The 25,616-nt window shown below is 36.1% G+C and overlaps 16 protein-coding genes and 9 pseudogenes across 25 annotated transcripts, besides 1 other annotated feature; 12 read left to right on the forward strand and 13 right to left on the reverse strand.

Moving 5' to 3' along the window:
• Positions 1-18,468: part of a mobile genetic element that runs on past the window's edge.
• Positions 2,164-2,565, forward strand: TVAGG3_1092730 (uncharacterized protein; the record flags this gene model as incomplete). The annotated part of the gene is made up of 1 exon (XM_051257077.1): positions 2,164-2,565. One exon carries the CDS (start codon positions 2,164-2,166, stop codon positions 2,563-2,565), a length of 402 nt encoding a protein of 133 aa, XP_051075690.1.
• TVAGG3_1092740 (uncharacterized protein) lies at positions 2,585-2,737 on the forward strand (the record flags this gene model as incomplete). Its single annotated transcript, XM_051257078.1, has 1 exon — positions 2,585-2,737. One exon carries the CDS (start codon positions 2,585-2,587, stop codon positions 2,735-2,737), a length of 153 nt encoding a protein of 50 aa, XP_051075691.1.
• Positions 2,757-3,341, forward strand: TVAGG3_1092750 (phage tail repeat-like family; the record flags this gene model as incomplete). The annotated part of the gene is made up of 1 exon (XM_051257079.1): positions 2,757-3,341. One exon carries the CDS (start codon positions 2,757-2,759, stop codon positions 3,339-3,341), a length of 585 nt encoding a protein of 194 aa, XP_051075692.1.
• TVAGG3_1092760 lies at positions 3,831-4,527 on the forward strand (annotated as a pseudogene). The gene has a single exon. A coding segment is annotated over exon 1 (697 nt).
• On the forward strand, positions 5,070-5,528 carry TVAGG3_1092770 (DNA/RNA polymerases family; the record flags this gene model as incomplete). Its single annotated transcript, XM_051257080.1, has 1 exon — positions 5,070-5,528. One exon carries the CDS (start codon positions 5,070-5,072, stop codon positions 5,526-5,528), a length of 459 nt encoding a protein of 152 aa, XP_051075693.1.
• Positions 5,552-5,803, reverse strand: TVAGG3_1092780 (uncharacterized protein; the record flags this gene model as incomplete). Its single annotated transcript, XM_051257081.1, has 1 exon — positions 5,552-5,803. The coding sequence occupies one exon, from the start codon at positions 5,801-5,803 to the stop codon at positions 5,552-5,554; it is 252 nt and encodes an 83-aa protein (XP_051075694.1).
• Positions 5,834-6,097, forward strand: TVAGG3_1092790 (uncharacterized protein; the record flags this gene model as incomplete). The annotated part of the gene is made up of 1 exon (XM_051257082.1): positions 5,834-6,097. The coding sequence occupies one exon, from the start codon at positions 5,834-5,836 to the stop codon at positions 6,095-6,097; it is 264 nt and encodes an 87-aa protein (XP_051075695.1).
• TVAGG3_1092800 (HNH endonuclease family) lies at positions 6,147-6,836 on the reverse strand (the record flags this gene model as incomplete). Its single annotated transcript, XM_051257083.1, has 1 exon — positions 6,147-6,836. The coding sequence occupies one exon, from the start codon at positions 6,834-6,836 to the stop codon at positions 6,147-6,149; it is 690 nt and encodes a 229-aa protein (XP_051075696.1).
• TVAGG3_1092810 (uncharacterized protein) lies at positions 7,494-7,868 on the reverse strand (the record flags this gene model as incomplete). Its single annotated transcript, XM_051257084.1, has 1 exon — positions 7,494-7,868. One exon carries the CDS (start codon positions 7,866-7,868, stop codon positions 7,494-7,496), a length of 375 nt encoding a protein of 124 aa, XP_051075697.1.
• TVAGG3_1092820 (uncharacterized protein) lies at positions 8,116-8,700 on the forward strand (the record flags this gene model as incomplete). Its single annotated transcript, XM_051257085.1, has 1 exon — positions 8,116-8,700. The coding sequence occupies one exon, from the start codon at positions 8,116-8,118 to the stop codon at positions 8,698-8,700; it is 585 nt and encodes a 194-aa protein (XP_051075698.1).
• Positions 8,728-8,926, reverse strand: TVAGG3_1092830 (annotated as a pseudogene). The gene has a single exon. A coding segment is annotated over exon 1 (199 nt).
• TVAGG3_1092840 (organellar and viral DNA polymerase type B) lies at positions 9,908-10,774 on the forward strand (the record flags this gene model as incomplete). The annotated part of the gene is made up of 1 exon (XM_051257086.1): positions 9,908-10,774. The coding sequence occupies one exon, from the start codon at positions 9,908-9,910 to the stop codon at positions 10,772-10,774; it is 867 nt and encodes a 288-aa protein (XP_051075699.1).
• On the reverse strand, positions 10,987-11,433 carry TVAGG3_1092850 (protein of unknown function, DUF4106 family; the record flags this gene model as incomplete). The annotated part of the gene is made up of 1 exon (XM_051257087.1): positions 10,987-11,433. The coding sequence occupies one exon, from the start codon at positions 11,431-11,433 to the stop codon at positions 10,987-10,989; it is 447 nt and encodes a 148-aa protein (XP_051075700.1).
• TVAGG3_1092860 lies at positions 11,463-11,859 on the reverse strand (annotated as a pseudogene). Its single transcript has one exon. A coding segment is annotated over exon 1 (397 nt).
• TVAGG3_1092870 (uncharacterized protein) lies at positions 11,896-12,348 on the forward strand (the record flags this gene model as incomplete). The annotated part of the gene is made up of 1 exon (XM_051257088.1): positions 11,896-12,348. One exon carries the CDS (start codon positions 11,896-11,898, stop codon positions 12,346-12,348), a length of 453 nt encoding a protein of 150 aa, XP_051075701.1.
• TVAGG3_1092880 lies at positions 12,466-12,783 on the reverse strand (annotated as a pseudogene). The gene has a single exon. A coding segment is annotated over exon 1 (318 nt).
• TVAGG3_1092890 lies at positions 13,513-14,050 on the reverse strand (annotated as a pseudogene). Its single transcript has one exon. A coding segment is annotated over exon 1 (538 nt).
• TVAGG3_1092900 (protein of unknown function, DUF4106 family) lies at positions 14,880-15,413 on the reverse strand (the record flags this gene model as incomplete). Its single annotated transcript, XM_051257089.1, has 1 exon — positions 14,880-15,413. One exon carries the CDS (start codon positions 15,411-15,413, stop codon positions 14,880-14,882), a length of 534 nt encoding a protein of 177 aa, XP_051075702.1.
• TVAGG3_1092910 lies at positions 17,434-18,268 on the reverse strand (annotated as a pseudogene). Its single transcript has one exon. A coding segment is annotated over exon 1 (835 nt).
• A 354-nt stretch (positions 18,469-18,822) lies between the features above and the next one.
• On the reverse strand, positions 18,823-20,223 carry TVAGG3_1092920 (annotated as a pseudogene). The gene has a single exon. A coding segment is annotated over exon 1 (1,401 nt).
• A 30-nt stretch (positions 20,224-20,253) lies between these two features.
• Positions 20,254-20,708, reverse strand: TVAGG3_1092930 (annotated as a pseudogene). Its single transcript has one exon. A coding segment is annotated over exon 1 (455 nt).
• Positions 20,709-21,425: 717 nt separating this feature from the next.
• On the forward strand, positions 21,426-22,370 carry TVAGG3_1092940 (attachment subunit, putative-related family; the record flags this gene model as incomplete). The annotated part of the gene is made up of 1 exon (XM_051257090.1): positions 21,426-22,370. One exon carries the CDS (start codon positions 21,426-21,428, stop codon positions 22,368-22,370), a length of 945 nt encoding a protein of 314 aa, XP_051075703.1.
• A 1,427-nt stretch (positions 22,371-23,797) lies between these two features.
• TVAGG3_1092950 (uncharacterized protein) lies at positions 23,798-24,160 on the forward strand (the record flags this gene model as incomplete). The annotated part of the gene is made up of 1 exon (XM_051257091.1): positions 23,798-24,160. One exon carries the CDS (start codon positions 23,798-23,800, stop codon positions 24,158-24,160), a length of 363 nt encoding a protein of 120 aa, XP_051075704.1.
• Positions 24,161-24,178: 18 nt separating this feature from the next.
• On the forward strand, positions 24,179-24,421 carry TVAGG3_1092960 (serine threonine-protein phosphatase family; the record flags this gene model as incomplete). Its single annotated transcript, XM_051257092.1, has 1 exon — positions 24,179-24,421. One exon carries the CDS (start codon positions 24,179-24,181, stop codon positions 24,419-24,421), a length of 243 nt encoding a protein of 80 aa, XP_051075705.1.
• A 4-nt stretch (positions 24,422-24,425) lies between these two features.
• TVAGG3_1092970 lies at positions 24,426-24,955 on the reverse strand (annotated as a pseudogene). Its single transcript has one exon — positions 24,426-24,953. A coding segment is annotated over exon 1 (528 nt).
• Positions 24,956-25,616: the final 661 nt, after the last annotated feature.

Below are 25,616 nucleotides of genomic sequence, written 5' to 3' on the forward strand. Positions count from 1 at the left end.
TAAACAGGAAAAGTGACGTTGGACATACACATACCATTGCAAATATTACAAACTTACAAGAAACCTTAAACAGGAAAAGTGACGTTGGACATACACATTCTATATCTGAAATAACAGACTTAAACGTTAGCCTTGAGAAGAAAGCAGATAAAACATATGTTAACGAAATATACCAAAGTTTGATAGGAACAACAAAAAATATTGAAACTATTGTTGGGGATGTTTCTGTCTATGAAGAAAACAAATATTTTAGATGGGAGTTTGTACAGTCCTTAAGAAATGGTATACGGTATAAACTCATTCCGAAAAATAACAATGAAATGTATGTAAGCTATATAAAGAATGATGGTACACAAGTTAAAGTTCCATTAGACAACAACTGTTACTTAAACTTATATGGAGACGAACAAAAGAAATATTTAAGAGTTTATGAAATGACAGATATGACATTGCCTGACCCAGCTCCAGTACCATATTATTATGACTATGGAGATGACGGCGGAGCACTACATGCAGATGAACAAAAGTTAACATTATATTTAGATTATTATAGATATAAAAGATATAATGCAATAGAAAAAACGAGAATAGTATATTATTATATAGATGACAAAAATAAATATTATAGTCAAGATTTTACCTACCCTGAAAACATAAGATTATATTATAAAAAATATTCTGACACAAACCAGAAGAAACCTGAAATAGTTGCACTATATTTTAAGTTCAAAAGAGACAATCCTATATTATCTCATATGTTTGATTTAATGAACCCAGTAGGTTCTATTTATACATCTATGGAAGCAAGAGGTCCTCAAGTAATGTTTGGTGTTGGTGCATGGGAACAAATAGTCGACAGGTTTTTGTATTGTGCAAACTCTTCAAAGGAAACAGGTGGAAGTAAAACGATTTCAGGTGAAAATTTACCTGCACACAGTCACTACATAGATTTAAGCACATCTCAAGCGGGTTGGCATAAGCATAGATATTGGGATTGGCACGGCTTGACAAAAGGTAAAGGATATGATGCTAAAGACAATGCAACATTCGCTATTAACTATTACTGGGATGACACTCAGGGAGAAGGAAACCATACACATTTCGTTTCAGGATATACGCAAACAACGGGACAAAGTAAAGAATACATGCCACCTTACATGACAGTTTACGCATGGTATAGAATTGCTTAGTCGTCATTTTCAACTTCTTTAGCATATTCGTCAGGAGTTGTCTTATATTTGTTAGGAACTGTCTTTGAAAGTATACCACCTTGAACTTTGACAAGTTTGAAACGAGGTCTGGCAATAGTAGTTTTATCTTCTGCTTGCAGTGTGTACATTTTGCCATGTTTGCCTAAAACTTCATAATATTCTCTTGTATACTTTCTTCTATTTTTACGAACACGAATGTGAGTACCTGTCGGGTTCCCATTGTTGTCATAGTCAATAGTATTTTCATATGGGTCGCGTTTAGGTATTTCTATTTTTACTTTGTCACCTTTCTGAAGTTTGAAGCCCGGCATTCTTTCTTGTTTGTCTCTTTTGACTAAATTATTAAATATATAGTCTTTCTCTAAGTCAGGGTTGTTTTTCATTTCTTCGGGGGAGTGGTTTCCCAAACCTTTTTGTTTACGGTTATTGTAAATATTTAAAACTTGTCTCATCTTTGCCATGGAGAAGTGTCTATATTTGTCGTCATATGACATTTCATTTGCTTCACCACCTTGTGGTTGGTTTAAGTCTCTTAACATTTTTATACATCCGTCAATGACACCAAGAGCAGAATGGTTTTGGTCGACAATGAAATATTGGTTTACATTTTTTGAACGCAGATAGTTTTTTACATCATCTGATTTGAAAGAACTTTCACAGTCAGATGTCAGTTTTGTTGGATGGTATTTGTCAACGAATATTGTCAAAGCAGTTTTCACATCTAAAATATTTTTGGACCATAATGGTATGGCTTCACAGTATCTTGTGTTTTGACCAACAAATATTAACCAGTATGGTGGTCCATCTGTTCTAACTCTCGGAATGTTTTCCAAGATATCCATAAACCAAGCATTTGGTGTTGAACTAAAGATTTTTACCATGAGTGCTTTCTTTGTCGCTTTAGAAACATAGGGGTCCTTGTTTGGATTCGTCATTTTTTATCCTATAAGAAATGGGTTTATTTGGCGCATTAGCAGGAGTTGCATCCAGATTTTTGCCCGCAGTGGGAACAATAGCCAGAGGTGTATTTGGAGTTGGAAGGAAGATTTTGAGTACATTAGGTATACTTAAAGAGAAAGCACAACCTATTATACAAACTGTACAGAAAGGTTGGGATGTAGCACGAGATGCAACAAATCTTATTCCAAATCCTGAAACAAGAGGAAAAGTTCAAGGATGGATGGACAATGTAGGAAGACAAGCAGGAAACTATTATAACAAAGCAAATGACTACTATAACCAAGCAGGACACTATATGGACCAAGGTGAAAGATTCTTTAACAGAGGATATAACCATGCACAACAGTGGGTAAACAATAACCAACCTCAACCGCCTCAAACGTGGGGAATGTAAAGTTTTTTACTGAGATGAAATGAATAATACAGCATTGAGACAAATGGGTTCAAGATGGATTTGTCGACTTCCAGCAGTTACACCACGTGTTTGTCAAGTTCTTCCTATACCTCAGGAAGTTTTAGACCGACTTAAAAAACCTAAACAACCAGTTGAAAACAAACCAAACTAAAATTTTTTACTGAGATGAAATGACCGAAGAAGTTGAAACGGTAGATTTGACACCACAAACAAAAAGTTCAGAACCATTGTCAAAACCTGTCAAAGAACTTACAGATGAAGAGAAAAATTCAATAATAGAAAGTGCCAGGTCTGGAAATACAAACCCTAACTACAAAGTCACTTTTCATAAAAATGGAACGGCTAGTATCTCAAAAAAGAAACAGACTCTCACAAATAAAATATTGAAGTCTGAAGGAGCTTTCGAGACAACAGATGGAAAAGTTTACTTCACTGACCAACAGTTCATTATAGAACATCTCATTGACTTAGAGTCGAAATATTCTAAACTTTACAACAAACACAAAAAGTTGAAAGGAAAACAAAAACAAATGGCATATGATATTTATGAAGATGTTGACGACACAACTGTTCCTGCAAGTGAAGTAAAGTCAGAGGAACCGAAAAGTGACGAAAAACCGATAGAAGAAGAAAAACCAAAAACTGAAGATAAACCAAAACCAAAGTTTAGTTTCCAAACTAAACCAAGTCAACCTTCATTAGCTGGTATGGGTTGGCGTCAAAGACTTATGGCAGCAGGCGGTTATGTTAAGTAAAGAAAAAAAACATATTTTTTTATTTTTATAAAAATGCCCCCATATAGAATCGATAGAAAATCTGCTAGAATAAAAGCAGAGTTACAAAGATATGGTTGGAGAGTTTCGAAGAAGTTTAAATATAGGAAGGGAAGACCCATAAAAGTCTATGACAAATTGTCTGGTCTTCGCTACGAAATGGATTTGGAAACAGCACGTGCCAATTATCCAAACAGACTAGAGAGGTTAGAAGAAGAACGTCTTATGGACATGCCTTTCGATGTTAGTGAACCTCAAGTTGAAGGACACGACGGCTTTGCCAGATTCTACTGGAAACATGACGAACAATTGCATCCTTTGAGAAGGAAAAAAGGAAAAGGTGAAGACACACATGCTCCCATGGAAAGAACAAGATATGCATATGAAAAGTACCGTGAAGTTAGAAGTCAAATTACATCTGGTCGAACCTTTACAGTAAACTTTGACGAAGGAAAGAACAAAGAAGGCTTCATGGGTGTACTTGCTGCAATTCAAGACGGAAATAAGAAAGGACACAATCTCAGATTGACCATAACAGATTTGGATGGTCACATTTACTATGCACATGGCAATGAACAAACAGCCGCAAAACTTCTTGACGCTTTCAAGACTACAAAGAGAGAACAAATGGTTGACTCCGACTCAGACATTTTGAATGCAATTGAAGGAATTGCAAGTGTCAAGTTCGAATGGTACCAACCTAACCCTCAAGCAGTCAGACAACATGCTGGATACTTCCCCTTCATAAATAAGTCTGACATTGACTTGACAAGGTATGGAATTTACAATTCAATTGAAACAATTGTCAATGAACCTTGTATTCTTACATGTCTCAGGAACTCTGGTCTTGTTACAGATGAGAAGATGAAGTATCTTGAGTCATGTGTGAAGACAAGGTACATTCTCAGAGGTCAATTGGCAAAAATTGCACCGTTGGCAAATGTCAATATCCGAGTCAACATACCTACAGCTAAAGGTTCTTCACATGACGACTATGTTGTTGAGTTCAATTTACCATGGTTGAAGATTGTAATTGTCCACAACCACTTCATGTTGAACGAAAGTCTTACAAACCCATTGTTCGGAAAAGGCAAGTGCAACATTGTCAGAGCTGTAAACATTCTTTTCGAGAAAGGTTTGTTGGAACCAATTCCAGATGACAAGCTGACAGAAACTTTTGTACCAAAAGACGAAACAAACTTTTCATTGTTAGCAAGACCAAAAGTTGTTCCAGACAAAGTTCTAGTACAAAAGAAGTACACAATTCCACAAGGGGTTGGTATGTTCGGATACCAACCTGAACCAGAAGAACTTCCAATGAGGTTGCAAGAACTTCAAGATGCTATAAACAAACTTCCATTGAGACATCCAATTGACGTCAAATTGTATTGGAGAGCATCTGAGTTAGGTCAGAAGGTTTTATATGAAACAGGTTGCTTCGACGACGTTTATGAGATAACAGGAGAAGTTTCTCAGAAGATAAGAGACTCACTTGAATTTCCACAAACTGGACCAATTGGTTGCGACAAGTTCGACTCAAACGAAAAGATATACTATGTCGACCTTAACGCTGCATACATGAGGTTTGTCCAATATATTCCGACTGGAATTCCAAACGAAGATGGTGAGTTCCCGTGAAGGAACTATACAGTTGGAAAAGTCATACAACAACTGTATGATATTAGGAAAGCTTCAAACCCCAAACTTGCAATGACACTCAAATTGCTTATGAATTCGACATGGGGATATTCCATTAAGAAACCTCAAGAGATGAAGAGTAAACATTATGAGAAGGTCGACAACTTTGTTGAAAGGTTTTCTCCTTTTGTTTTGAAGTACGAATTCACTCAAGGTCAAAGTGGCTTAGTAACCACATTAAAACCTATTGTCGAACATTGGTCTTACCCTCAGTTCGCAAAGGCAGTCCTTGACAACTACAATGAGTTCTTCTCTGAAGTCAAATCGAAAGTCAAGGTTTACTATGAGAACATTGACGCACTCATGACGAACGAAGAAGGATACAACAAACTCATTGAAATGGGTTTAGTCGGTGAGAAGATGGGTCAATTCAAATTGGACAAAATTTTCACCGAAGTTCATGTCCTCTCCAAGCGTAAGTACTGGGGTGTTAAAGAAGATGGTGAAATAGTTAAACATTGCATGAAATAAAAACGTTTTTATTCGAATTTGAATTAAAATGTGGGAATTCTTGGGAACGGGAAAGGCTTATTTACTTGAGGAACAGGTAAAGGTGGTGGAGGTGGAGGTGGAGGTGGTGGCAACCAGTCCATTTTATATTCCTTCCTAGCTAATTTCCGTTTAATTTCATGGTCGCCCTCGGAGTCTTTGAATCGGACAGGTCGAGTTACACCATTCTTGGTCTCAAACTCATATATAACCTGTTTGTCTGTATTTTCGTCGACTATGGCACGAGACACGAACATTGACCAAACGGACAAAAAGTGTCATTTCGGATGGTCAAGCAGCCAATCGCATTCGAGCACTTCGAAGAAGCCTTACGTTCCAAGGGAGAGGGTGTCTGGTGCAAGGCAGAGGTCATGAAACTCTACGAGCAGTACATCCTCAATGCCTGGGAGGACAAATCGTCCTTGAATTGGCAATTCTACCAACTCCTCTGGGACGACCTCCTACGCAACTGGGATAACGAAAGAGCCCAATTCAAAGGTCGGGAACTAATTTTGCAAATTACCCTTAATTTAACATACTTATCCAAATAAACACCTAAATTTACTTGGGGTTTCCCCCTAAAATAAAATTTTTTTACTCTTAGAACCACTCGAGGTTCTCCTTACGGTTGTTGAGCTTGTCACCGTCAATGTGTCTGACCTTCGTCTTCTTGCCTGGATTTGGAACCCATTGAATTGCGACAAGCTTGCCCATGGAAATTGAACCGCGATTCCGAAGGTTAAGGTTCAAGTGTCCCAAGTTGTTGAGGACTGGGGTAAGAACCTTGCCGGTCTCCCTGTTGCGGATTTTGTATGGGTAGGGTTGGGAAATTTCGTAAGCGTCATCGGCAACAAGGGTTGCCCAAACTTCCTCTTCTTCGTGTTTCTCTTCTTCCTCTTCTTCCTCTTCTTCCTCTTCTTTGATAATACCTTCGGCAATTCTGTGTTCACGAATTACGGTGTTGGAGGTTCTGTCCTTTCCGAGTGCCGCCCAGATGGTGTCAATCTCTTCGAAGAAACGGTAGATGAGTCGGGCAAGGTTTTGGTTCTCTATGTTGTATTGGCGCAAGGTTTCCGCGAAATCGTTCAGGACTTTCTTATTGGAAGCTTGGTTCGTGAGGACTTCGACTTTGAGATTGGTTATCTCTTCCATAAGACTACTTTGGAGAGTCTTAATGGTGTTTGACAGATGAGCGTTCAATTGGGCAATTTGAATTTGAACTGGGCGCTTGTCTGTCAACCTTGAAAGGACATCTGCCATTGAGTTTGGCTTCGGTGCTTGTTCGGACATCGAAAAAATGAAGTGGTTTGAGAATGACGGTTTTACTTCAAAAAGCTTGTTATGACAGTTATGTTATACAACAAGTTTAAAATAATATCTTGTTCTTCTTCTGAACGTTTGTTGTCTCTTCCGATAAAAGTTTGGAACATGAGAACCAAAAACGTTTTTTGAGATTGTGGAAGAGTTCAGGCAAACGTTCATATTCCGGATATGTTGGGAGCAGTTCGAAACATCTGAGCTGACTTTCGGACAAAATTGGGACAATGTCAACAAATTCATCTTTGGTCGGACTGCTTGAAGGTAAGTCCCTTACATGTAAGTAGCTCTGGTAAAGTCTTCTCATTTCTGCTAACTTTTGGAGTATAGCTTCGTAGTTTAGAAGTTTTAATTTTAAATGTCTTATTCCACTCTTGACATCTAAACGGTAACTATCCATGAGGTCAAGAGTAGCTTTGGTAGCTTTAAGTGGAGCTATCTGTTCCTTGACTCCTGCAATTTTGGTTGCAATTGTGATTTGAGCTCCTTCAAGTTCGCCGTCTATGTCGTTCTCAACGTCTTCAACTATGGCTTGAAACTCTTCATCGGTCCATTGAGATTGGTATGGGACGAATTTAACTTGCTTCATTCAAAAAATGAAAAAAATGTTTTTACTCTAAACGTTAAGGTTTACTGAACTGGTTGGATGTCGCCTTCACAGGTTATGTAGAACGGCTGACCCGAGAAGTGAAGGAGAGACTGAATTGCCAATTTCATATGGGGTAGGGGGTTCTCCTTGTTTGGTATTTTTATCCAAGGACGTTTGTTTAGGAACTTAACAAGAGCTTCTCTTTTGGCATCCTTTATGCCATCGTAGGCTGTCCCGTCTGGTATTTGAATTGGAATTCCAGTCGAAGTCTCGAGCTGAAGTGTAGACCTTCCAGAAATAGTGGTGAACTTGACCTTGGGCTTCATTACCCTGCGCAAGTACTGCTTAACAACTTCATTTATCTCTATAAGGTAAATTGCCTCGTCAAATCCTTCTGGCATTCCGAGTCCTTCCATCCGACAGGAAAATATTTTCCCGACAACTGGAAAAAATTTTCCGGACAAAGGGAAAAATTTTTCCTTCCGACAGGAAGAACTCTTCCAGTTGTCCGTCTGTAAACCATTCAAATTTTCGAAAATTGAGAACTTTTTGGTCGAACTTCAGAAAAAGTTTTTCCTTCCAACAGAAAAAGTTCTTCCTTCCGACAGGAAAAGTTCTTCCTTCCGACAGGAAAAATTTTTCCTTCCGACAGGACACAAACGGATGACTGACGTCCCACCAACCGAGTCCATTCCCAAACCAGAAGAACCGAAAGCTGCAAAACCACAACAGTCTCCTCAGCAACCTCAGTTCCAGCAAGTACCTCCGAATTACTACCAATTTCCACCTCAAGGTTACTACCCACCACAAGGCTTCCCGAACTACCCTCCTCAGCCTATGCCTTACTTCCCCAACCCTTGGTTGTTCCAGCAAGCTCCACCCCAGCAATTCCAATTCCAATCTCAATCGAAGAGAGACCAAGACTTCGAAGAAGGCCTGAACCGCTTACGCAAAGAGTATGCTACAGCTCCAATGGAAGACGACAGGCTTTCAGTCTCTTCCCTAAGGTCGACCAATTCGACTCGTACCACAGATTCGGTTCGTGACCGTGAAGACTACCTCAAGCAGTCTGAGAGACTCTTCATCCTACAATCATTTACAGTTGGAGCTCTCAAGAACATGCGCAATTACGAAGGTCAGACACCAGCTGGAGACCGCAAAACAGACGTACTCGCAAGAGCCGTCCAACTGGTCAAGACAAAGACTGAGATAGTCGACTTCATTCTTGCAGCTTGCCCATACAAGTAAAAAAAAAACAATTACGAGTTAAACTTTTTTCTTTCTTTTCTGAGTTGTTTAGAGCTGGTTTCTCTTGTAGGAACCTTTCGTACTCTTCCATGGTCATGTAATTGCGAATTTGGTACGCAATTCCAGGTTCGTTGTTTTTGAACCTTATGTATGTAACGCTTCCATCCTCCTCAGGGAAGTAAGCTGCTAACATCTGACCAAGTTTTCTCGGTGACTCGGAGCTCATAAAAATGTCACTTTTTAAACGTTAAGTTTTTAGTCTTATTTTACCCTTTGTTTACCCTTTGTTTGTCAAGGTAGTATTGGAGTGCAATTTCTCCAAATTCTCTGTGTCGGAGTTCTTCAGCATTTTCCAAGGTGTACCTGGAGAACTCAAAGAAGTTGTCAAGAAGATACTGCCATGCTGCCCTTCTGAGTTCGTCGGTATTTTGGAAGTGTTGCACCTTCGAGTCTTCGGACATGAAAAAATGACACTTTTTCTATTAAACCGTTTTGGCATTTCTCATGAGTGAGTATAGTTCTGCCGAACCATTGGAAGAGAAGAAGTACCCTTGCTGGCAAAAGACAAAAATAGTTGCCTTAGTTGTCATTGCAATTGTACTCGTAATTGAATTCATTGTACTTCTCTTCACGTACCTAAAACTCAGCAATGGTATTTGCTTTAAGAAGCTACCATCTTACTAAGACTAAACACTTAGATTTTTCAAGCTTGACTTTTTACAATTTGAATTTTGTTGCTGAATTCAGTAAAAATAATGTTTAGGTGAAGAGGTGAGATCTCACCCGTTTTTTCACCTGTTTTTTCACCCTCGTGAATTTTCATGAATTTTCCCGAAATAAAAAATAAAGTTAGTTTTATTTTATTTATTCTTCATTTTTTTGTATGTAAGATATGATTTCAGGGATTTTTTTGACGAAGTGTTAATGTTCACTTCGTCAAAAAATAACAGTTATCTAATGAAAAGTGTCATTTTTTTCATTTTTTTTGTATTTGACGAGAATGTTTAGGGTAGAAGGTTAGATCTAACCTGTTTTCTACCCTCATTTCTACCCTCTTGAATTTTCATGAATTTTCCCGAAATAAAAAATAAAGTTAGTTTTATTTTATTTATTTTTTTATTTTGTATGTAAAGATATGATTTCAACAATCGGCACAACAACAATTCAAACAACAGCACCAAACTCGTTAGTTATGAATCCTACGTCAATGTTAGTAGAGATGAAAAACTTCATTCCTTCTTCATATACTTTCGAAACAAAAATCCAGAAGATAAAGCAAGAACTTTTAACAAGTAATTTAGACTGTAGTGCGAAAGATGAAACAAATGAACAGTATCTTTATGAAATGCAGGACATTATTGACCATTTGCCTAAACTACCTGAAATTCAGCAACAAAAACTCACTATTCCTGAATTTGACGAAATTGAAGTCAAAGCAACTGACTCAGTAGAAATAAAGAAGTTCATACGAAAGGTAAACTATGAATTCCTTGGTTTTCATTGCAACCATAAGGTTATGGACAAAGATTGCGATATGGTATATAAGAATGTTTCTGACATATATAAATCTGAAGAATTTAAGACCTACGACAACTTTGTTTCGTTAGTTGCAGAATGTGTATGGCAGATAAGAGATAAAGATAGAAGAGGTAAGGTATGGAACGAACAAATAAGACCCGCTATGTTTGAGATGAAGAGAGCAATTGACGCCTTAGTTGTTTTAGCAGGTAAGGTTTCAGAATATAACGCAAAAATGAACCCGCAATGTTCTAAATGTAAAGCAGCAATTAGGAAATATAACTACTCCGTCAAAGAGATAGAACGTATGCGAAACGACTATGCAGACTTAAAGAAAGAAGCAGAGAAGCCGGTAGAAAATAAAATGGACATGTTAGAATTTCTGAACAAAAACTATCCAACAGCAGAAGATTTCCTTCTATCTGACGTCAAGAAGAAGTATAAAGAAACCTTCGGCATAGTTAAAACTTTTGACATACTGACAGAAGAAATAGAAGCTACAAAACTGTTTAGGATTTCAAATATACATCGTACAATTCATGTAAAACGCTTGTGAAAAAACAGGTGAGAAAACGGGTGAAAAAACGGGTGAGATCTCACCTCTTCACCTAAACATTATTTTTACTGAATTCAGCAACAAAATTCTGAGTAAAATGGCATAAGATTGCTTCCCTCGGAAAACCGAGAGAAGACTTACCGCTACTGAAAGAAAAAATAACAGAGTATTTTGACAACTTCAAACAAGCAGAGTAAATGAACCATTTATTTTTATTGACTTTTTACAATTTGAACTTTGTTTGCGTAGATATGAATTCTGAAAGAAGTATGAGGGTCTTGTATGACTTTATACTTCTCCCATAGTTCATGTCTGTCAAACTTACCTGCCATGGACTCTTTCATAAGTTCCATGAAATCGTCTTCGGACAATCCGGGGAAAAGTATAATGTCAGTAAGTATTCTCTTTACATCCTTACTTAAACTCTTGGCTGTCTGTACACAAATGACAACTGAGATGTTAAAGTGTCTGAGCTTCTTAAGAATTCGACACATATCTTGTTCTCTGTTCTTTAACAAAGGATGAGAAGCAAAGTCATCTAAGATAAGAAGACATCTATGAGGGTAAGTCTTCCAATCGTAAGATTGCAATTTCTTCGAAATGTATTCTATCTCTTTCTGTTTGTTTCTGAAGTGTTTCTTCTCTAATATTCTCTGCATTTCCTCATTAGGGTCTTTAAACTTCGAATTTATATACTCATTTATAGCATTATACTTCAAAACTCTTCTTTGGTACTTCTTTATCCAATCTAACAACTCAGTATCCTTTATACATACTAACTTAGACTTCTTTATAATATCTTTGAACGAATTGACGGTTTGGTCAAATTGACCAGAAGTCGAACAAATAACAACTAACTCATAGAATGGGTTCTTCTCATCTAGTTCTTGTTGTTGTGCAGCCATTTTAAGATAAGTGAAAGTCTTACCCGACCCAGGTGGTGCAATTAGACCTGTTATACCATTCTGAGCAAATAAGAACTTGTCATGTATAGGCTTTATCTGAGCATTTTCTAACTTCCTCTTGTTCTTGTTTAAAACATTCTCAAATTTTTTGTCAATGTCAGCAAACTTTTTTTCTAACATATTTTTAGAAAAATTAAAATTTTTATCTTTTAGAAAATGTCTAGCGATTTCGCTATCTATATTCGAGACAAACTTTTTGACAGCAAAACATCTGTCGACCATAAAATCTTACATAGTGTAAACAAGAAAGGGGAATTTGTTCTAAAGTTCTGTTTCTGGGAATATGACAAGAACCATAAAACATTAAGCAGAGCAGTCTTAAAATTTGTCAATGACAGACTTGTTGACAGAGATGACGCCGATTGGAAAGATGAAGTCCAACAAAAGTTCTTAGAATGCAAAGAAGACACATGCGCTGTTCTTGAAGATGAAATAGAAAACAGAATAGATGAGCTATTAAAGGACAAAGAACTTTTACATAAATATGGTTGCGCCAAATTTGACATAACTCCACCAGAAAAGAAGAAGAGAGAAAAGAAAGAAAAGAAAGTAGAAGAAGAGAAGAAAGAACCTGAACCAGTTCCAGAGAAAAAGAAATTTGACATGTAAAAATAAAATTTTATTTTTAGAACATTTCTGGGTCAATGTCAATGTTCTCTTCCTCTTTAGGAGTAAACACTGGCTTAGACTCTAAAATCTTTTTACCCAATTTACCTTGAACTTCAACTATCTTAGACTCATAATATTCATAGTCGTCTGCTTTCTTTGGTTCATAAGGTATAACAAGTTTGTATGCTTTGCCTTCTTTAAGGTTTGAGAACCTTCTGTCAAAACTTTCTTTGACTGCTAACAAACCTTCTATGTCTAAGTCTTCAAATTTCGCACCATTTTTAGTCACAATAGCAAACTTAACTGGTTCGATGTTCCAAACTTTGCTGAATGAAGACTTTTCAAAATGGTAGAAGTAAACATTCAAACATGTGAATGGGTCTAGTTCTTCTTTAAGTCCTGACATGTACTTGTTTACTGAGATGAATTTTTCATCTTTTCTATCGATAAAAAAATATTTTTGTTTAAATTTACTCAGAAAAATTTTTCTTTGTATATACACCATTCTGAACATCTAAAAGACTTTTGACATTTGCCAAGAATGTTCGTTTAGAAGCTGCCATATAACCATATTCTTGACAAATTGTTTATACGAATCGTACAATGACCTTTCATCTAATGACACAAAGTCAGTTTCATCACGAACAGTTCATATACACTCTTGTTTGCTTTTAACAATGTTTGTCTCTCTTCGTATGTGGAATTTGTCTTGGATTGAACTTAGAAATATCTAATGTCATAAAGTATGAGAACAAGTGGTTGTAAAAGTCAGATGTCAAAGTTTCTGCTAAGTCGTCAAATATTCTGTATCTTGCATATGAGAATCTGACGTTACTGACAACTACATATCTTCTGTCAGAACTTTCTAACTTCATCGAACAACATTGTTTGAAACCATAATGAAGTTTGCAACATTTTCACAAACTCTTTGGTCTTTATACTTTCTTTCAACAACTCCAACTTTGTCTGTTATAAGACTCTTCAAAGCATCTGAGTTCAAAACTTTTGTTGTATCTATACTTTGAAGTTCATTGCAAACTATAAGTTTCATATTCTCTATTGAGGAGTTAAATTTACCGCAGATGTTTTCTAAGTTTGTCATATTCGGATTCGAATAACCTTCTAACAGTTTGCACAAGATATCTGTAAAGAATGTGTTCTTACCTGTTCCTTGTTTTCCAATTATAATGAGAGCAGTTTCATTTTTAGCACTTGGATGTTGTAAGATGTTTGCAAACCAACATAAGATATACTCATAGACTCTTTCGTTTCCATTGCATATAATTTCTTTGACATGGTCTAACCAAGCTTCTATAATACTGTGTTTCCATTCTACTTGTTCGTATTTATATCCAGTGAAGATAGAATAGAAGTTTGGAGAAGGTGTATAGAACTTTATACCTCGAACTGAAAAATCTTCTAACTTTGACAATAAGATATCCCAAGCATCTAACATCTTCATTCCAACTTGTACAACTTTTATTTTCTTAAGTTTCTGTCTACATTCTTGTTCAGACACTATTGTTGCTCTTGGTTTGTTAAAGACAACATCCCATTCTTTCATGACATAACATTCTGGGGCAGAGTCAACATAAATGACTAAACGTTTCAAATTCTCGACTGCTTTGTTATAGTCTCTAAATGGACACATATTTCTGAATGCTTGGAAGTCATAAAAATCTGAAACATCTATTCTGTACATTTTTATAAAAATAAAAAAAATATATTTTTTTATTCTTGACTTTGTTGTTGCATTTGTTGCATTTGTTGTTCTTGTGCTATTTGTTGTTGAAGTTGTTCTTGTAATACAATACTTTCACCAGTTGCATCTTCCAATTCGAAACTTTCTGCCGTCATTGACAAATACATAGGACATAAAAGTTTTACAGGAACAAAGTTTGCGTCAACTAATGTCAACGTTATACTTGCCAAAGTGTTTGAGTTCACTAAGGTTGAAAATTCTGCATTCGAATGAACAATAGGCAAACCAGCAGAGAAAGTATTGTTTATACGCATAAGTATCTTTTGGTCATAATAGTTTCTGTCGACATTCGAATAACACTTTGAACCTAAGTTTGAAACAATATATAAGATTGGTGTGCTTAATGTCAATGGAATAGACATTCCTTGTATGACACCTTTTCCTGTTATAGGAAACTGTTGGTAAAAAACCAGAAATAAGTTTTGTATTATAGCTCATATCGTTTATAGTAAACTCAGTCGGACATCCAAACATAATGAAACCTGCTCTAGTTGCAGCACATGTTACACCCGTCCTTAAAGTATTAAATAAGTCAACAAAACCTGTTGGTGGTATATCTGAGTAAGTATCTTCAAAGGAGTATTTTTTACCATTCACAACAATAAAGTCTTCTGGTGTCAAAAGAGCAAAACAGGCTTTAGTCGTCATTGTGTTTAAGGTTAGTTTACAATATCGTTCTTGAGGACTTTGTAAGTTTGTTGTTATAGAATTATATGACTCAGGGTTTTTAGTCGTAATAGTATAAACCATTATATCTTCTGCCATTTACTTAGCAAATAAATTTTAATGAAATGTTGTGGTCGTCAAATATTTTTATAACGTCTGGGAAACTATATTTTAAGTTCAACGTTTCACCTCCTTTCATAACGTATATCTTGTCAATGACATTATATGAAACACCACAGCAACTAATGTCGGGTTCTATTTCTTTGATGTTTATATCGTCTGCCTCTGTCAAAAGTTTCAATAGTTCTTTCAAAACTTCATGAGGTGCAATGACATATGAGTTCACTTTTACAGGGTTGTGTTCGACCAAGTTTAACATTATACCTAAAGCTTGACAAATCTTCTCCTGAGTTTGAAGTTTGTCTTTAAGTTGTTGGTAGTCGTTTCGAATATCTGCAACAGAACTTAAGTCTCTGCTAACTTCAGGATATGTTGGTTCTTTTACAGGAACAATTGTTATACCATCTTCGTCTTCGTATGGTTTCCCCACTTCAACATCTCTGTCTTTGACATTGACAATAACACTTTGACTGTTTGTTTGAGTTGGTGAATTTAACTTCACATCTGCCACCGCCATTAAACCTTTTGAAACACTTACGCTTTTATTTTTCGGAAATGACATTTTACTTAGAATAAAAATATGGACGCATTCGGATATCTCTTTGAATTGAAGCAGAACAAAGTTTATACTCACAAACAATACAAATACATTGACAGAATAGTTCTTTACACAAACAATGGAAAATGTTATAGAATAGCAGTCTTTGCTGAACCTAAATATTTTCATAAAGCAAAGAAAGTTGGTATAACTGAAATGGTGAAAGTTCTTGAAGCAGACAAAAATATAACTTCAAAACTGACCGATATTACTAAAGGAAAGTTTATAATACAATATTATGTCAAAACTGGCGTACTGTCAATATTTGACGGAGAGAAGTCAGTTCAAGAACAACTTACTGACCTGCTGCCAAAATCTGCTCGATGGAAGCTGTCGTTATGCCAATCTGAGGAGCCCCAGCAGGTTTCATCGAACGAATCTTCAAAAGAGCATCTTCCGTGAAAAGTGCTATTGGTTTTGTAAACTTCTTTGCTTTCAATTCATCTGGACCGTCTCTGTCACCAGTATATTGTATTTGAACTGCACCAACAGTTGAAATACCACCCATAAAGTCTTCTGAGTCAGCAAATGGAATGCCAAGCCAAAAGTTTGAACGGTCTCCATTTGTATATTGAGTTTTTTGACCTCCTGTATGAGTCCATACTTTCACATATGGCATAATAGAACTTTGCATTTCAGGGTTAATGGTTGTTGTGAAGTTGTTGTTAAAGTTCATAGCATCTAATGTCAAGTTGTATGACCTCATATCCTCAACTGTAGAATATTCTTCTCTTGGATAATATTTGCCATCTATGTTTATATGATATTTAATACCAGGGTTGTAGAAACAAGAATAGTCATTTATAGTTCGTCTGAACAGTACAAACATAGTATCTGCATGTTTCATTGCAGTTGTTAAAGCAATATCTGTTCTTGCACCTGGGTCAGCACTTTGGTTTCCAACTTCACCTGCAAAGTCTTTGACAGATATTTGGTGTATAGGGAACATAAGTGGAACTGCAATATATTTGGCAGCTAAAGCATTTGAAATATCTGGGTCCAACATATAAACGGCAAGTCTGCTTTCTATTCTCTTGCATTCAAACTGTTCGCATGTAAACTTAACTGGGTCCCAAGCAGTTCCAGCAGCATTGAAATAATAGTTTACTTCAGTGTTGAGGTTTGAGAAACCAAAGTCTAAGTCAACTTTGTCTTTGCAAAAGTCACAGAACTTGGCTCCACCAGTTCCAGCTACAGTAATGCTGAATGGGTCTTGTGTTGGTGCAATGACTAAGTTATTTTTGCTTGGAGTAAGTTCGATAGAAATTTTTCCTGCCCAGTTTGGCAAGTATCTTAAGAACCTAAAGATGAGGAAAGATGACAAAGGAACTCTAAGTTTCAGTTTTACTTTAGTGGCAGCATTTCCATCTGAACCAGAAAGGTTAACATAAACTCCTGGAACGTTAGGGTCAAGTCTTCTTATTTTCTCAATAGTTGCATACTGGTCTGTTTGTTCTCTAGCTTGTGGTTGTACTGAGTTTCTCAAAGCGAACCATTCATAGTTTGCCCATGTTACTGTTTGAACTAAGTCAGAGTTAGAATATATCTTATATCCCATGAAAACTTCTGGAGCATATTGGTATCCGACATAGAAAATTCCATTGCAACCTTTCTTGTCAGACAACTTGGCAGAAGGTTTTATTTCAATGTCTTGTTCCACGTATAAGAATGAGTTGTCAATAGAAATAATATGAAACCTGTCGCAAGCAATATCTACTGTTGTTGAAGAACCTTCTCCAAACTCACCTACGTTTCCATAAGAAACAGCAGTTGTATATTCGTAAGTTCCAGGAACTATTTCTGACCTTCTAATGGCATTGTCGCATTCGTTATACCATTCGGAAACATTTCCGTTCATGGCATCCAAAACTGTTGGCGTTATATTCTGAGCGGCGTACATTTCATATGGGTAAAAATATAGAATAGTTGGATTTATGTGTCATAATTGTTTCGGACCAAGCTTTACTTTCTTCCTGACTGAGTTTTTAACTCTTCTTTTTCCTTCATTGCCACTACTTTCACTAGATGAAGTTACTTCTTCACTACTTTCACTTTGTTCTACTCTTCTCTTTCTTCTTTGGTGTCGCTTTTGGTAACTTGCCCTCTGCTTCAAGTTGTTGCATCTTTGCCTCATGTTCACCTAGTATGTTGTAAATTTCCCATGTCCTTTTTGCCTTTGGGCTCTGGTCGCCCATCTCAGGTAACCTATATCCTAGAAAGATTTTGTCATAGTTTGTATTTGAGTCTTCGCGTATTGTTTGCATGACTCTTTCCTGAGTTTCCGGTTCAAGCTCTTCAAACAGAGCTTGTCCATATGGAATAAGCTCGTTTCCAAATATATGTTTTTGTAGCCATTCTGGTTTTCTTTCCATGTTACCAATAATATCTTTTGTGAATGGGAAAGCTTTTACCCAATGTTTCAGTCTTGCGTCATTTATTTCTGTAGTTGGTTTTATTTTGTCAAGGAACATGTTTTTCAATACTAACATTTCATTTGGTACTGTCCATTTGAGTTTTCTTAAATATTCATCCCTTCTCGGTTCATTGTCTGCAAAGTAAGTTTTTATGACATTTTGCAAACTTTCGTTTGCAAGGTCATGTACAATAGGTTCTCTTTCTTCTCTCTCCCTAACTTTCTTTCTAAACTCTTCACCAAATATACCATCTCTATGGTTCTGTGTAGTTCTTTGAGATAAATGTTTTAGAACGTCAGGTGTTATATTTCCATCAGCCATGTTCATTTCATACTGGTCCAAAATATCTGCATGTTTCATATCTTTCAATGGCATTAAAGCCGCGCTGAAAATACCAGCTATATCTGGTTCACCATTCACTTCCATTGCGTCTACAACTTCTTGGAATTGTGGTTGTAAGTTTATGAACCACCTATCCGGATTAGCTTTATGACCCATCTCATTGTAGTTCCATAGTCTGCAGAAACAAAAGTAGGTTTGTTTCCATATTGGTTAGGTTCTGAATGAACTTTAAACAATGTTTCATTTCTATATGTTTTGTTGAAATTTAACCTTTTATTTTCACCGATTTCATCCAAAGATTGAACGTTATATGGTCGTAAGTAAAAAGGGTTATTGTATTTGCGTACATTATCTTTCAGTACTTCCATTCTATGCTGAATATTTTCATCTGATGTTGGAGTCTTTTGTATGTCGGCGAACATTTTTCGATATTCTTCTACTATGTCAGCCGAATTTTTCTTAGACTCTTGGAAAGATTCCATATTCTCCGCATACTCTTGTTGAGGGTCAAGATTTTTCGGCTGTTCCAAATCTTCATCTAGTTCTGTGAAGTTAGTTTCCAAAGGAGGGATTTGTTCGTTTCCTTCAGGCTCTTCTAGCTGTTGTTGCTGAACTATTTCTTCCATGTCTGGTTGTATCTGAACTTCTTCCTGTTGAGTTTCTTGTACCTCATCTGCTGGCATTTCATATATTCCGAGACCGTTTTTTAACAAGTTCCCTATCTAAGTCATCCGGACTCATAAACCTTTCTTCTTTCGTTCCGTCTCTATTTTTTACGCGTTTCATGAAGAGAGTTGAATTATCATTTAGCTCTGACATCAAATATCTCGGAGTAAATTCATTCATGTCATTTGGATGATATGCTATTAAATCATATCCCTTAGCGAGCTTGTATTTTCCAGGTTTGAGATTATATCCGATTTGATGCTGAGCCATAAAGCTAAATAGGTTCGGGTCAGTATTTCCTTCCTTGAACTTTCTAATAGCTTCTTTATATCTGTCACTAAAGTCAAGAGTATCTGGGTAACCATAATCTGCTTAAGCATTTTTAAGAATTCTTGGTTTCCTTTTTCTCTACTTCTTTTTATGTCCTTGCTCTGTTTGTGGTTGTTGTTGTGCTGGTTGTGGAGGTGGTTGTTGTGCTGGTTGTGGAGGTGTTGTTGTGCTGGATTTTGAATTGTTGGTTGTTGTTGTTGTGTGTGCATGCCTGTGTCTGTGTCCATGTGACGATGTAAATGTTTTAGGTAGTCCTGGTGCAAGTGCTTCTCTTGAGGGTTTGGTGGTATATAAGTTCCACCAGCTGGCACATATGTTCCATCTGCAGCATAATGTCCTACCTGACTTTTCGTTTTTTAAGAAAGCATTTACTAGGTCTGTTTTGGTCTGTTGTAACTCTTTTTCTTGACTTTCCACAACAGTTGCTCTAACGGAGTCATAGGCACTTTGAACTGCCTGTCTCGTTGCTGCATCTGTTATTTTCGTCATATTTTTGTGCTACTTCTCTTAACTCTTTGTCGAAACCTTCAGACTTCAGTTTCTTTCCAGATGAGAAGTCGTTCACTAGTTTCACCTTACTATGAAGAGCTTCGAAGGCATTCTTAAAGTCGGCATTCATTAAAGCTTCATTTGAACTGTCTTCATCCGCTTGTATTTTTGTCCTTATTGACCCTATAAGTTGGGCTGCTTTAGCGTTGGCTTGGGCATCTAACCAGTCAATTAGCTTTTAATATTCTGCGCTTTTCATTGCCTTTTGCATGGCTGCGTCGTTATTTTACTTTCTTGTGCTAAGTTTTCATACTGTACGGTTTGGTTTTGCAACTGTAAAAGTTTTTCTGCCTTTACATTTGCTTCAACTTCTTTTTTTATACTCATCGCTATCATATATGTCTTCAGGGCTTTTTGTTTTATCTCTTCATCTTTCAGTACTTATATATTGAGTAGTATGGTTTTTCAAATTTATAACATCTTGTCATTTTTTTGCTACTTCTGCTGCTTTTTCTGACACTTTTTTCGCATATTCCTCTGTACTTAGTTCTTTCAGTTGTTCTTCTTTCTTCTTTTTCTCTACGTTTAACTCATTTAGTTTCTTTGTGTGTCTGTCATATTCTAGTTTCTTTTCGTTTTCACTTATTTGTTTCTGTATGTCTATGTTTGACTTTTTGACATCTGTTATTTGATTTTTGAGTGAACTCAAATTCATTTGACTTTGAGGGTTATAAGCTGTTCCGTCTGCAGCTCCACCATAGCCTGCCATTTTCGCTAAAAGTGCCGCTCTTAAACCTCCACTCTGTGCACCAATAACTCGGTTTAAAAGCATAGGGTTGCTTGACATTTGTTGCAACATAGTGGGGTCATTCATCATTTGTTGTTGCAACTGTTGTTGTGGTGTCAGTTTTACTATTGGATGTTTCAATGCTCTCTTCCTCTTACGCATATTCTTACGTAGCTTACGTGGCATTTTAAGTGAAGTTAAAAAGTGGTTTTTGACAGATGTTTATATGACACTTTTTGTTCAGCACAAAAAACTACTCGGTCAAAGTGTTGTCAGTTTTGTAAAATAACTGTCTTATCTCATTCTATAAGGGAGAAAAGGCTTCTCAAAGTATACTTCCTTGGAACGCCTGTAACTTTTCCTGTAGCGACGATAGACCCTTACTTGTCCGGACAAAGTTATACTATTTTGAGCGCTCTACAAAAAAGTCAACGGCGACGACTCTCAAAAACCGTTGTGTAAAAAGTTTTACCGTTGGACAAAAAAGTATATATAGAAAACAAAAAATGTTTATAGTTCATTCAATATTTGAGATGGAACGGTTTTCCAACGGAGACTTTTCAATAAAATAAAAAATAGAGGGGGTTACCGTTGACAAAACCGTTTATTTTAAACTTTTCTATGAGTAGTCCGAAAAAAACAGTTCATTTTTCATAATGGAAGGAAGAACAAGTGTCGCAAACAATTCTTCGACTACCTCTGCAGTTAAAGTTCCTACAACTTATGTCTCACCATTCTCAAAACCCTTACGACCTCCTATAATACCAAAGCAATTTCCTCATACAATTCAAGACAAATTGTCCAACAATTCAAGACAATCTACTCAAAACACAACAAACAACAGATACAGTTGTCCAAACAGCACCAGAACAAGTTTCACATAGTTCTACAATTCAAGACAAATTGTCCAACAATTTGAGTTCTTCTTCTTCTCAAAACACAACAGAAACATCTGAAACAGATTTACAACCAGCACCAGAACAAGTTTCACATAGTTCTACAAGTATGTTAACAAGAGCACAATTTCAAGATTTAATTTCTCTTGAACAATATTCGAGTAACGAAACACAAAGCGACGACTGTAACCTCTCGCTACCCGAATCCATTCAAAGAAAATACGCCATGAAAAGACTGAAATTGTTGTATAAACTTCTTAACAATTGGGGGGTCGAAGACAACACAGATTATAGTGAAATGTTTAACAAAGTCATAGAATCTGTTAAACCAATTGAAAACGACATAAAAAATCCCGGTGTTCTTGTAGACCTTTTCGCCTCAAAATTACCAGTTACAACCAATCTAATAGCAACACAAGCTATAGAGCAATTTATTTTATGTTTTCCCAAGCAATATAGACAACACCTGAGGGAAACAAGAATAGGAAAATTTCAATTGGTGTATCCTACAACATACAACTATTACGAAGAAGCAAATGAATATGGAGAACTCTCATTCCATTTCACACTTTCAGTTCCTGAGGGAGAAGAAAAAGCAATCTATCATGTACAATCTCTTGCAGGATGTGAAGGAAAACCTCACATAATAACTACTGTTGCAATTGACAAACCTGCAAGAGTCGAAGACGATGTTTTGTTCGCGTCCATTGCTGGTTTTGGCATGGGAGAACCAATTCCAATTTCCCATTTCACAGAATACTCAGCACAACATTTTCAAAATGTAGAATTCGTGTTCTACGACCATCAAAAGTTCCTGCTAACAAAACCAAAGAAACAATTTGTCTCAATATTTGTTGCTGGTCATGTGGCTGACAAAGAGCCATCAGATACTGACTATGAAGAAGAGGAGGAGGAAGAAGAAAACGATAGCGATGTCGTTCTTATCGAATAAAAACTTTAATTTTTTACTATATAATTTTTTTAGTTCTCCTCTAGGTTTTTTTAGGGGCTAGAGGGCACGAAGTGCCTGGAAGCCCCACATACCTGACCTTTTACTATAAAATTATACCTCAAATTCAAATATTTAAAATATTATTTACATAATTATCTCAAAATTATATTTTTATATATTATTTTTCATATGTATAAATCATATAATCTATATCAGGTCAGGTATGAGGGGCTTCCAGGGGCTGCGCCCCTTCTAGCCCTAAGAATTTTGCCCAAGACCCAAGAGGAGGACCGAACCCCAGCCGACCAGCCGGTGACAAAACCAAAACCGTTGTTATTTACATCATATTAATGATGTCACTTTTAAAAATGTCACTTTTTGTTTCACTTTTCACAAATTATATATGTTTTCATGTTTTGTCACTTTTCTGTCACTTTTCGGGTAAAAACATTTTTATTATTATATATAAATGAATTTTACAAAACCACCGTTACCGTTCTTTGGAAATAAGAGTAGATGTAAAGATATTATATTGAGAGAACTTAAGAAACTACCGAATGGTCTAACATTTGTAGATTTGTTCGGTGGAAGTTTCTATATATCCCATTTGTGCCATACCGTATTTCCTGACTCAAAGATTATATGCAATGACTTCGACAACTATATGAACCGTCTCAAACATATTCCAGACACAAACAATATATTGAAAGAGTTAAAAGAAAAGATACCTATAGGTAAGATGGAACGTATACCATTAGATAAGAAAAATATTGTGAGAGAGGTTTTGAAAAAAGCAGAATATATAGACTGGGATAGTATATCTGCTAGACTATTATATAGTGGTTCTATAAGAGTTCATGACATTGAAACACTTATGTCAAAAGTTTTATATCTTAACTATACAAATGTTTTCAAAGAGAACATAGAAAAATATATTGAGGGTATAGAGTTTGTGAGATGTCATTGGACAGAGTTGTATGAAAAATATAAAGACAAGGAAAATGTTTTCTTTATAGTGGACCCGCCGTTCTATAACACATGGGATTTTCAATACCAAGTAGACTGGACTTTGAGAGACTCTTTAGAAACTTTAGACGTTATACATAACCATCCATGCTTTTACTTTACATCCGATAAAAGTGGTTTGGAAACCGTTATGAGATGGTTAGAGGACATACATGACTATGAGTTTAGATATGACAAGATAGAATATGAGAGAGGTCCTATAAACTGGAGAAAGTGTCATAACAAAGAAATTTTATTAGTAAGTAAATGTGGTTTGAAATAGGACTACTTGTTTTAGGTTTTTTCCATTGTGTCATTTATTTATTTGACGTGGCAGAAAAGTACAGAGAATATGAAGATGAACCAATGCCTGCAAATGTTCAGTATATGTACTCGTAAGAGATATTTTTATCTAATATTAAATGGACGCACAGAACTTAGCGAATGCACAGCAACCTGGACAACCAAACCCAGAGAATATTCCAAATGAAGTTAGAATACAAACTGCAATGGCAAACTATGGTCAAGTGCCAACAGATGTACAAATGCAAACTGCCATGTCAAATGACGCTGCGTTAGGTTTGCCACCATGGTATGCAAATATGAGATGGAAAGAGTTTTATACAAACCCTGAAGTGGGATATAAACAACTTTATGCAGATGACGCGAACACAGGAGTTGACCCAGAATATGTTTTCTACCAGAGGAGAAACAGAATGTATGAGCTCCAGTTAAAGAATGCTATGGAACTCAACAGGAAACGTAAGAGACTAGGCGGACATTAGATTTTTACATATAGTAAAATGGGTTTCTTCAGTAGTATTGGAAACTTCTTCAGAAGAGTTGGAAGAGGTATATGGAATGGAATAAAATCTGTCGGAAGAGGAGTATGGAACGGTGTCAAAAATATTGGTAAAAGAGTAGGTCAGTTTGTTGGTATTATACCTAAAGACCCTGAACCAGAAGAACAAGCTCCTGTAATACAACAGCCTGAACCTGCACCACAGTCTAGTTGGCAACCAAATCCAACACCTCAACCGTATTAAAAAATTATATTTTTACCGTTCGATAGTAGTTGTATATGAAACTAAGTTCTAAGTAAAACGCATGGTATAATGGAATTATTCTTTTTCTTCCATCTGTAGTAAACCATACTTGAAAGTCTGAAATACTTCCACTTGGTGGTTCGTATAACTTTGTAGGTTTTTCGTAAAAGTCATTTGCCAAGCATAAGAAAGAGTTTTGGGCGCCAGAAAATGAAGCATGAACAATAATAGCATCTTGGTCGAAAATATTTTCATATGTTCCATTAGGGTTTTCGACTTCATAAAAGTCTGGGTGTACTGGATATGCTGCAGGCTGATTTAACATCCTCATAAATCTATACCATGCCAAGTTGTTATATTTTGTAGAAATATAAACGTTTTCTCCAAGGTCTTCTATTTTATTGATTTTAACAGTTGCATTTTTCCTGTCATAAATAATATCGAGATGGTATTCTCCTTCGTCAATGTTATACTGGTTTGCATATTCGATATAGATATCGTTTATTTTTTCTTGAAAAGCTTGAAGAGTTGTTTCTAAATTTACAAGCAAACTAACTTGTAAAAGTTTTCCCTGTTCAAATTTCTCATACATACGTTTTTCTTTGTTATAGTATCGAACTTCAAAACCGACCGTAAATGGGAAACCATGTATGGCTTCTGAAATGAACTTCATTCTACGAAAGCCAATAGCTTTTGTGACAGATGGGTCTCTTAACCATCTTAATGGGTAGTCAAAACGATAGCCTTCATGCTTTACGGTCTCTGTCTCAAACTTTTGACCGACATTAGTAAAAAGTTCATCTAATGGTTTAGTTGTAGCAACTCTTGAATTTTCTTTTTCTATTGGAAGCATATTTTATCTATAATAAAAATGTCAAATGAAACAGCGTCTATGAGAGAAATACAACACAACCGACAACTCATTATGCAAGCTCTAAATAAGAACACAACAAACTTTTCAAACTATTCTAAGATATCTGAGTCATTGAAAGAAGGAAACTTAAAACTGACATTAAACCCAATGACAGATGAGTTTCTGTTTCAAGACAATAAGAACCATACTGTCTGTTAAATCCAACAAAAGGAACTTTAAACGAGAAACCTATAAATGAACTTCTTTTGAAAGCAGATGTTGACAACAAAGCTGACAAAGAATATGTAGACGATGCAATAGCAAAAGAGAAGAAAGAGCTAA

This window comes from Trichomonas vaginalis, assembly GCF_026262505.1.
Source record: "Trichomonas vaginalis G3 chromosome Unknown ctg_198, whole genome shotgun sequence".
Lineage (NCBI taxonomy): Eukaryota > Parabasalia > Trichomonadida > Trichomonadidae > Trichomonas > Trichomonas vaginalis.